The sequence below is a fragment of the Stylophora pistillata genome, chromosome 4 (genome assembly GCF_964205215.1).
Source record: "Stylophora pistillata chromosome 4, jaStyPist1.2, whole genome shotgun sequence".
NCBI lineage: Eukaryota > Metazoa > Cnidaria > Anthozoa > Scleractinia > Pocilloporidae > Stylophora > Stylophora pistillata.
Window position 1 is genome coordinate 29,149,420 of NC_142522.1, and position 11,586 is coordinate 29,161,005.

General features: G+C 40.9%; 1 protein-coding gene across 2 annotated transcripts; it reads left to right on the plus strand.

Annotated features, from left to right (window-relative positions):
* Positions 1–11,586, plus strand: LOC111328854 (uncharacterized). 2 transcript variants are annotated; one of them, XM_088758715.1, is made up of 8 exons: positions 1–166; positions 3,084–4,212; positions 4,850–5,149; positions 6,555–6,842; positions 7,162–7,461; positions 8,202–8,513; positions 9,191–9,478; positions 10,127–11,583. In XM_088758715.1, exons 1-8 carry the CDS (start codon positions 164–166, stop codon positions 10,426–10,428), a joined length of 2,922 nt encoding a protein of 973 aa, XP_088614841.1. In that variant the 5' UTR covers positions 1–163; the 3' UTR covers positions 10,429–11,583. The 2 variants fall into 2 exon arrangements, with proteins under 2 accessions (XP_088614841.1, XP_022789124.2); XM_022933389.2 differs by lacking the exon at positions 8,202–8,513 and having other exon boundaries at positions 10,127–11,586.

Here is an 11,586-nt window from a genome sequence, read left to right on the forward strand (position 1 = left end):
ATGATTTGCATTTCACTTCCGCAGTTCATGGCTTCAAATGCTTCTAGAGGCTAAATTTTAATAATTCATAAGAGTTGAACAAATTTTTTGGCTATTTCTGAAGATCTGGTGGTTGGTTGTAGTGAGTTTCATCGAAGAAGTCGCTGAAGCCTTCGCGAATAACATGGTAAGTTTCTGCTAATTACTTTCTGACCTCTAGAAGTACGTGAACTCGACTTCGATGCAAGCAATTTGAATTCTTCAGGCCAGTGTAAAGATAATTACAATTTTTTCTCACTGCAAGAATACTGGATACCATGTATGAGGGTCTCCATGGGGTGATGGCGTTTACGGCTAACGGTTTGGCCTATTCACGGCTCACGGTTAATATCTTTCCATTGTGGTCACGGTTTAATTCTCGCACCCAAGGGTTAAATATCTTAGCCATTTTACGGCTAGCGAACCGTTAACCCCATTGAGATCCTCATGTAAGCCACAAAGTTTTAAGAGTTGAATTGTTAGATTTTGATCCCGGTTTCGCTTTTGAAACGAGAGACTAATTTTTCGATGTCAGGGTTAAACATGCTATTCGACTTTACTGTCACGCAAGCGGGGCATAGATTTCTGTTTAATAAACGTTACAAAAGGCTGAGACTGAGCTAACATTGTGTATCGCAGGACCCATGTTGATAGCAGTTTTTTATAACTGAATTGGCCATCCTGCATAAATATGTTATTATTATTATATATTATTATTATTATTATTATTATTATTATTATTATTATTATTATTATGGTATACATGTGTATTGACGTTTACGTTTATATGCATCCTGTGAAACCTGTAACCTCATCACGGTTTTTTAGTGAAAGGGGGAAGAATAGCCCTAAGTTGTTTGATTGTGAGCCCTAAGTTGTTTGATTGATACTGAGCTCAGCGGTTCGTATTTTGATAATGGTACATTAATTTCAGGCTACGCACTTGAGATGAATTGGCTTTAATTTTTTTGGAGAAAGATAGCACTGATATCCCACGTTTTAATGCTATACCATGGTATATTTGCCGTATCTCTAGTGATCATGAAATAAGATGACGTGACAGAAATTCGTGTTCGTGGTACGGTTATTTTCACTTGCTGTGTTCCATTTGCGACCACCTAACTCACTTTCATTTCACTGAACTTTTATTTTTTTTCGATTATGATGACCATGGAAAAAAAAACGTTTGATTGTGGTTATTGACTGACTGTAAAGATCACTCGTACCTCGATAGATCATCAATAGCCCGGGTCCGTTTAACCCCCTTAACCCCCCCTAAAGGTGATTAGCATCTTAATTCTCCTTACAATATCACCCGTGTATCAAACAGTTAAGGTCACAAGAATATAGGAAATGATCACCAACTAAAGAAGCTCTTGATTGTCAGTCAAAATTCTCCTTGTCAGCACCTTAGGAAATGTATAGAGAACAGTATGGAGAATATGCATACTGATGTTAAGTGTAAAGGGTTAATGATGCGTCGACGTCAAGTTTACCTTGCATCACCGAGTGGATTCGCCTCGTCTCTGGCTTATGAAAACTTGATTGAGTTCAATCGTTTGACACAAGAATAACCAGAGTTATATCCAAATTAGTTAGCAAAATTTAAGTGTTGTTGGCTGACCTTTAGTCTCCCTCGCAGCCGTTTTTTTTGGATGTCACGCAATGCTCCCCCAAAAGAACGGCTGCTGACAACCGAACTACATTCCTTTCTCCGAATTGGCCAATCACAGCTCGGGTTCCATTTTCAGGAACCTTTTCGCGCCAGACTCACCTTTTGAGACTCGTCCAATCAGATATCGTTTTCTACCGCGATCCTCAAGTGGAAAACACAAGACAAATGGCGATGCTTGAAGGAGCTTTTCGCAAAGCGTCGTCAAAGTTCAAAATTTTCGAGCTTAAAGCTCACCAGAAGCTTGCAATTAAAAAAGTTTTGGTCGAGAAAGAAGATGTTTTTATTAAGTTGCCTACAGGATCCGGGAAATCGTTAATATATCAAGCACTCCCGCTCGTGTTTGACCATGTTACCGATGAAAGTGGTCATATTATTGTTGTTGTTGTTGTTGCGTTGTACCAACGTGCGGAAACACTCGATAATTCGGGCCGATTTCCTGTACCGGTGATAAGAAGCCACGAACATAACTAATCGGGTTCGCTCCAGCTAGCAGCGGACTGGCAAATGAAGAAGTACAAGTAGTGTAGGAGACGTTGGCCGACCTAAATTGCAGTGTTCTCGAAGCTTCGCCCGGTTTGTTGACGGCAAGCACGCGCTTTTTTCCTCCTGATCTCCATCTGTAGGTCGAAGCAAGCGTTTAGCCCTTGGCCTAGGTTAAGAGGTGTCTTGTATTTCCTTTTGATTATTGATGTAATTTACTGTTTCTTATATATTCTGACTTTTATAATCTGTAGTAACCTCTTGAAATAGTGCGAATAAAGAGTTTCAGTTCAGTTTTTAGCTTCTTCTACTTTCTCAGTTGCTCGCTGAAACTTTAACAACCGCTCAAACAATCTAGCGTTCGTGTCGTTGGCGTAGCAGTTGACGTCTATGTTAAACGTAGATTCTATAATTTCAACGAAATTGTGAGAAGTTTTCCCAAAAATATATCCTCTATCTTTACCAGGGCACAACGATGAACATGTGAAACATTTCGAGCTCTCATCGACAAATTTCTTCATTGTTTCTCCCAACATCCACATTTTCGCGTGAAACCTTACGTCATTCAGATTTTCTGGTATGTGATTGGTCTGTTCAATAGACCGCGACCAAACCGCAAGGACAACGAGAAAGGAATGTAGTTCGGTTTTCAGCAGCCGTTCTTTTGGGGGAGCGGTTCGTGACATCCAAAAGAAACGGCTGCGAGGGAGACTAGCTGACCTTGTGAAAACCACACCGTTTTCAAATTAGAACTACCGTATTGCCGCTCGCATTCATATTGAATAAGGACATTCCTTTAATGATAATTAAGTTGTTCAGTTGCCTTAAAATACTAAACGAGGGAAGCGCTATTTATAGAGTTTAAGCAAGAATTTTATGTCTCAAAAAGGTTTTTATGTTTTCCATAAAGGCGGAACTAAGTTCCCCTGCCATGGCGTCTACGTCACATTCTTTTGTACCAGCTGGTCCTGAAAGTGAACTAACCATACCAAAGTACAGTAACTGGCTCGCTGTGGGTCATGCCTTAATAACAGTACTTTGCAATGGTCTGAGGCCTTATGTCAAACGAGAGATGAATTCTCTGTATGAGCACATACAGAAAACAGTTGAAGCTCTTCCTGGTGCGGGGCCCTGCCAATGTGAAAATCTGGCCCGTCATGATTTGGGAAAATGTGCATGGGCATGTGAACTAATTACTTATCACCGTGGACCAAAACCACAGTGGAAACAAAGTGACCCCAGAAAGTGGACGGATCCGAATCTTGGTCCTTGGGAAATAGCTAAGTTGTACATACCTGATTTGGGTCCAGGCTCCATTATTAATGGTGCGGACGACATGGATATTACTGGTATCTTGAACCTCATGTACTGGTGCAAACAATTCACGATTCCACAGCCTCTGGTTGAAGATGTTCGAGAAGCACGTAATACAAAGTGGGCTCACGTGCCGAAGCTAGAACTAACAGACAAAGACAGACAGGCTGTCTTTAATGCTATTAAAAAACTGCTCGGAGATTCGCAATTTGACGGGGACGATGCCGCTTTAACGGCCCGAGAGAAAATATTGAACTACGTGTCCGACGCACAAACAGTCGAAGCCCAAGTATTAATTCAGTATACAAATGAGACGGAAAGAGATCTTTCAAACATTAAGAACGAGCTGAAAAGTCTAACGACTGACTTAGAACACAATGAAGAATTTCGAAGGCAGTTGGGAGAAAGTCTTGGTAACGTGGAGATGGCTTTAGAAAATGTGGACAAAAGGATGCAGGCAAGCCATTTGGAACACGATAAAAGGTTACGAATGCTGTTTGAAAGTCTTCATAACATGGCAACGGCTTTGGAAAACGTAAACAGAAGGATGCAAGAAAAAATTACCCTCAGAAGGCTCGTCCAAAATGGCATATTGTTCGTTGAGTACTGCCTTATTATGTGTTCCTGGGGATTAAGATTAAGAGCAAGACTGCTTGCTCCCTGGCTAATAATCCTTTTTTTGTGCAACTGCTTCACGAGTCTAGATCGCAGATCATTCGAGGATGGTAGGTTGAGCAAGTTACTTGCAGTTTGCTTAGTCGTCATCAAGAACTAACAACGAAACACCTAAACAATCAAACAACTAAACAAACAAACAACCAAAAAAAATAATAAAGCAAACGAGCTGACAAACCAACAATCAGTAGCCAGATACCGACGAACTGACTAATAGACTGACCGAATGACTGACTAACTGACAAACTGGTATACTATTGACTAATTAAGTAGCAACTAACCGAGTTCAAGAAGATGCCAAAAAGACAGAAAAAATGAAAAGATTAGTCTTCTTATATAAACATAGCTGGAATTGAGGAAATTTTCAAGTGCAGATCAAACATATAGAGAAGGTGCGATCCGAGCCAAATTCAGTATCTCATCACACAAAATGTATTTTCCGCTGCCTTTTTTTTATCTCTAGTGGTGTCTATAGGTCAATAACAATCGATTGAATGTTACCAAAATTTCAGTAACCGCGCCCTGCCAACTTTGGAAGGACAAGATTTCGTCCTGGAATACTTGCGCCTACTGAGCCATAAGGCGGCGTCCACACAGCGGCTGTACCTCTCCCAATGCCAGCTGCTGCTTTTCGTTTTTTCACTGAAGTCTGATCATTTGATTTAAAAAAAAATTTTCGAATTTCAGCACTCGTTTTACCCTATGAAACGATCGGATGTTTTCAGGATCACGGTGACCGAGCCATACCGACATTGGAGGGACAAGATTCTATTTTGGATGGCAGCTACAATACACGACTTGAAGCTATCAATAAATGCTATCAAGCAGCTAAGAAGCGAGGATTCCAAATGTTTGCAGTTCAAAATGGCGGATGGTGCGCCTCAAGTGCTTTCGCCATTGGAACGTTTACCAAATATGGCAAATCCTCAGCTTGTAAGTCAGACGGTGAAGGTGGACCATGGGCCAATCAAGTTTATTATATCAAAGGTTGGTATATAATCATACTTTCGTTCGCTTTACATGTGGTAGTGTAATCTTATTGTCCAGGTGAGTGTAATCCTGAGAGGGACTGTTCTCGGTAGAAGTGACTGACGTTTCGAAAACCTGAGCGGAAGTTATCTTCAGAGTCAAGTGAATAGTTGTTGTCAGTCAAAAGTCCTGTTCGTGTAAAATGATTGGTCAGTTTAGCAGTGATTTTTTTTTTGGCTGTAGCCTAAGTCAATCGTGATGGTCGTTTTACAGTTGTTTGTCGCTGGAGTCGTTTTAGGGATAGTTAGTTCGTCATGTTAGTTTTAGTGTCTCGCGATACTACATTCGTGTTTCCAAAAAGAGACGACCGGAGACGAGACAGGTTCAGGTAAACAATCGGTAACACAGCTTCTTGAAGTTAAAGTAAGCCACAGTAGAAACTTTAGATTTGTACTTTTGAAATGAAAACCAACATCGGGCTTTATGAAAAAGTGGAAAAACCCCTCAAGATTTTTCAATCTGCAGCCATCCTGGACATGAAGACTGTCAAATGTAAATGTATAGAACTACGATTTTGTTTTGCTAGTTTGAAGTTATGATGTATCCTTGGTAAGTCGAGTTGGCATTGTTGTGAGATAAGAAATACAATAGTTTATAATAATAAACAATACCAATTTGCATATGATGCACGATCCTCGCAGTAGATAGCGCTATTTAAGCAATAGCGAAAATCAGACCTGAAAAAAATCAGGCCTGTACGGGATTCGAACCACTGACCTCTGCGATACTAGTGCAGCGCTCTACCAATTGAGCTATCAGGCCAACTGGGAGCAGGCCGTTAAGTTGATTTGTAATAAACCCGTGAAAGTGATAAATGAGATACAATGAAATATATGAAGTTCATATATTTTGTACTGCGGTATTAGATACATATGATGCACGATCTTCGCAGTAGATAGCGCTATTTAAGCAATAGCGAAAATCAGACCTGAAAAAAAAAAAAAAATCTGGCCTGTACGGGATTCGAATCCCATACAGGCCTGATTTTTTTTTTTTTTTTTCAGGTCTGATTTTCGCTATTGCTTAAATAGCGCTATCTACTGCGAGGATCGTGCATCATATGTATCTAATACCGCAGTACAAAATATATGAACTTCATATATTTCATTGTATCTCAGTACCAATTTGGCTATGTCATTACATCGCTCGCAGCGCCTGTGGGCAAGATGAAGCGAATCCTGTGTTTTTTTTTTGGACCTCGACTTCGTCTCGGACCATAAAAATGCAAAAAAAAAGAACTCGACCAAGATCCAGCCATGTTGACCTCATGCTTGGTTAAAAACGCACATGTATGAGAGCACTCCCTATTTAAGGTTTGGAAAGAATTAATTGAGTTGGCCTTTACCAAATTTCCTTCTCTTAGGTTATCAAGCCGTAGGATGTTATAAAGATACTTCAGATCACCCAATGGAAACGCTAGAAGGAAAAGATTCCATCTTAGACGGCGCGTACAGTTCCCGTGAAAATCCCATTGCAAAGTGCGCCGTGGCTGCATTGAGAAAGGGTTACAATTTATTTGCAATTCAGGATGGTGGCTTGTGTGCAGCAAGTGCTATTGTGCCACAGACCTTTGACAAATATGGAAAATCTACCACTTGTAAGGGTGATCGTAAAGGTGGACCCAGGGCTAAAAATGTCTATGTCGTCAATCGTAAGTTAGAGTAAAGAAATTGTGCTTTTGAGATCATTTGTTCAACAAGTATTTAGTGAAATTCGAAAACAGATTTGCCTACAAAGGGTCTACAGAATACGAAAGATTCTGACAAACAGGACAGCACAAGGAACTTAAATATATCACGGTTGTTGTATGACTGAAGTGACATATACTTTGTGTTATATTTCTAAGTGGCGCCCGCTGAGCCATAAAGCGCACACACAGCGGCTGCACCTCTCCCAGTGCCAGGTGCTGCTTTATGTTTTGTCACTGAAGTCTGACTATCATTTGATTTAAAAAAAATTTCAAATTTCAGCTCTCGTTTTACCCTACGAAACGATCGGATGTTATCAGGATCACGGTGACCGAGCCATACCTACATTGGAGGGACAAGATTCTATTTTGGATGGCAGCTACAAGGTACGACTAGAAGCTATCAATAAATGCTATCAAGCAGCTAAGAAGCGGGGATTCCAAGTATTTGCAGTTCAAGATGGCGGATGGTGCGCCACAAGTGCTTCGGCTGCAAAGACGTTTACCAAATATGGCAAATCATCAGCTTGCAAGTCAGATGGTAAAGGTGGACCATGGGCCAATCAAGTTTATTATATAAAAGGTTAGCTTAAAACACAGTACAAGGTTTGAACCCTGGGCCTAGTTGTTAAAGGCTGATTAGCGCTAACCCAGGGTTAAATTTTAATCCACGATTCTTTATCCCATTGTTCAGAAGCCTTTCTCAGATGAATAAAGGCTGATAGTTTCTAAAGAAACTGTTTGGGGCTCCGTCGGTGGGGGTAACGAAATAATTTGAATATATCAACAAAGTTGAAATGGTAAATTGGCCACCGTTACGATTATAAAAGCTAACGTTTCGAGCGTTAACCCTTCGTCGGAGCGAATAGAGGAATTGTGAGTTGTGTGTGCTTTTAAAGGCAGAAAATGGAGCTACGTTATTGGTGGGAACATGGCAACGAGAAAAACACAAATAAATTAGTGGAATGAAAAGTAACCTTTCCCAGATGATTGCCTCTATTCTTTGAAGGGCATCCAGTCATCAAACTATAGAGAAATATAATTGTAGTGAATTTTCTTTTAAAGCTTTCAGATCTTAGATGACATTTCACACTAACCCTGGGCTATCTTAACCCAGCCTTGAACAACCCGGTCCTGGAGTAACAGTTAGTCGTATAGTGTGCTGTTCGTGAGAAGGAGTTCCGAAGCTTTGTGGGCAGTCATGCTCGTCAGACACCTGCAAAAGTCTTTTTCAAGGTAACCCTCATCCGGACGATCACACTATACTGACGACCGCTAATTCATGGTATGGTTTTTTATTTTTTATTTTTTGTAATTCTTTAGGTTATAAGGCCGTTGGTTGTTACAAAAACAGCTCAAATGAGTCACTGCCTGATATGGGAAGTCGCGCAATTGAAACATTAGAGGGAAAGGATGCCATCTTTGACGATGCTCACAATTCTCATGCAAATCCAATCGCAAATTGCGCCGTGGCTACTATGAGAAAGGGTTACAGTATCTTTGCAGTTCAGAATGGCGGCTGGTGTACAGCAAGTGCTACCACTTTAGAGACGTTTGACAAATATGGAGAATCTATGGATTGTGAAGCTAATGGAAGTGGAGGACCCGCAGCTCACAACATATATTTACTCAAAGGTAATTATGAACTGCCTTCAGGAACACACAATAAACGCCACTCTTTTTTATTCTTTGTAAGGTTGTTGTGTTTTGTGGAAATTGAAAGGAAGGGATCACTACAAAATCCTAAATTTTCCAAGACCCTTTTTCCAATTTATTCGTAAGAAAAAATAATTAGCTCTGTTGTACAAGAAAATTTTATCGACACGGAAATAAAATTATCTCTATTACTGATTGTGGTATGATTTCAAAACATTCTAGGACTGTACCACGTTTCAGCGTTCGATGTATTTCAAGTGGTGATTGATTTCAATTTCATGTAACCTTCTTGCATACTTCCAGCTAAAGTTTTATAGAGAACCTTTTCTCGAAATAAGAAATATTTTACTTGTGAATGGTGCTCTTTACAGAATGCTTTGGTGGTATTTTAAGGGATCACATTTTCAGGGGAGGAGAGATCAATGGTCTCTAACGGAGTTTAAAGGGGAACACTCTAGAAAACTGACTGTCAGTGAGGTGGGGGGGGGGGGAGGGAGTGTAGGAATATTGCAGAGGCTATTGGGAGTATCAAGTAATTTTTTATCATGACAAAACCAACATCCTTTGACTCCCCTCCTCCCCCTCTTGGAGATAGATAATGGCCAGTCCCTAAATTATTGGGATTACGATTGTTTTGTCCTTTTTGTGATCTCTAGCATACGTTGCCGTTGGTTGTTACATGGAGAAACAAGATCGCGCAATTGAAACACTGGAAGGAAAGGATTCCATCTTGAAAGATTCCTACAATTCTCGTGAAAATCCCATTGCAAAGTGCGCCGTAGCTGCTATGAGAAAGGGGTACAGTATGTTTGCAGTTCAGGATGGTGGCTTGTGTGCTGCGGGTGTTACTGCGCCACAGACGTTCGACAAATATGGAAAATCCACATATTGTGAGGTTGATGGTACTGGAGGACCCGGGGCTATTAACGTATATTTGATGAAAGGTACGTTACAACAACTCTAAAGGAATACCCGATAATTGCAAACTGTCCTCCAAACAGTGTTCTATAGAAAATAAACGGAAGAGGGGATCTCAGATTCCCTTAAATCCCCCAAGTCGCCGTCTTCTCTTATCTATGCGTAAAGGATTCAAGAGCTCTGTTGTTCCCCTGCTCAAGGCAGATTCAATGATTACTGATTGTGATACGTAATGGTAATAGGTTTGTGTGGAGTCTAATTCGGTCTGTAGTTATGATATAGTAATAACAAGATCGGACGACCGCACAGCGGGAGTACGATTTCTTCAGCACAATTGTGATTACAGACAAAATTCGACGACACGAAGTCTTATTACCAATTACAATTTCCGAGAAAAAAAAAGAATAGCCAAGTTATGAGAGAAAGGGAAAATCTGCATTAAGACTGAAAATAAGAAGGCGTAAATTGTTTAATAGCACTCCAAACTTGATTTCAATCAAAATTTGATCATGATTGTTTGATGTTAAGTGCAACTTTGAACATGGTACGTCACAACCGGCTTTCACCACAACCGAAGGTATGTGAAAATGTATGGATGGAATTAAAGCTACCGCGATGCGTACCATCTAAATTATTTATATCATGATCGTGATTTCATCTTTCTTTATCTTTAGAGTACGAAGTCGTTGGTTGTTATAAAGACAAACAAGATCGTGCAATCGAAACATTAGAGGGCAAGGATTCCATTTTAGATGGCGCGTACAATTCTCGTGCAAACCCCATCGCGAAGTGCGCCTTGGCTGCCATGAGACAGGGTTACAGTATGTTTGCAGTTCAGAATGGCGGCTGGTGTGCAGCAACTGCTACTGCTCTGCAGACTTTTAACGAATATGGAAAATCCACGGGTTGTAAGGCGGATGGTGAAGGTAGACCCTGGGCTAATAATGTGTACATTTTAAGACGCACGTTTTTATGAAGGAGTATTAGGTGTAACGATGTCACTTTGATGGCCGCACAATAACCCAGATTAAACTATAAAACGAAACTAGTCTTTAATCATCCGCCATGACAACCGGAAAGCGTGGCCCATACAAATATCCACGATCCTTTGCAATGTCTTAGAACTTCCGCTAGAACAACTTCCGGTAGGATTACTATCAAAACATTACATCCCTTCCTTTCTTTAGAGACAAACAAACAACCGCAAAAAAAAAAAAATAATAAATCTATCTGCATGAAAACTGTTCAATAAAACTTAATAACATGAAACCGAATCTAAAAGACTTCAACATAAGTCTAACGTGTCAACAGAGTTCAGTTCATAAAGTACGTAGTCCTTGTACTTCTCCGGCATTCTGACAGTCCGTCTTGGTCTTGATGTCGCTATATCGTCCTCCAGTGGAAGGGTATTTGAAGCGTCTTGAGAAATGGCCTCTGTAGCTTCTGGTAATTCCCCTGGGGGGTTGTACCGCTTAACCAAGGCACTGTTTCGCCTGTATTCCACACCCTCTTTGGACCTAACAGTCACCTCACTGCCTTCTTTAGTCTGCACTGTGTGTGGCTCACTCTCAAAATTTGCTTCCAGCTTGCCACACGTTTTCGTGTTCTTCAGTGAAACCAGATCCTCAGGCGCTACGGGGTTTTCGGTAACACCCCGCTCTTTGTCAGCATGTTCCCTGTGGACCAACTTGTGATTCCAATTACGATCTCTGACCTCCTCGTCCAGCAGGTTACCAGCGCACCCTAACACTCTGGAAGTTTTGTTTTCAACTCTCGGCCAAACACGAGGAACGCAGGAGTAACCCCAGTGCTTGTGTGCGGTGTGGTTCCTTATGCTAACAGAAACTTCTGCGGTTCTTCACGCCAGTTCTTTCCCTCGACGCGAGCAAATTTCAAAGACTTAGGCAGAGTTCTATTCTGTCTTTCGACATGTCCATTAGCCTGCGGCCAGAGTGGTGATGTCAAGAGTTCGATTCCGTGATCAGAAAGAAACTTCTCAAACTCCTTACAGCAAAACTGAGGACCATTGTCAGACTTGAGTGTAAATGGAAATCCATATCTGGAGAATATCTGTGTCAGCACATCCACCACTCTCTTAGCTGATGTTAAGCGCATGATCGCTACCTCGTAGAAT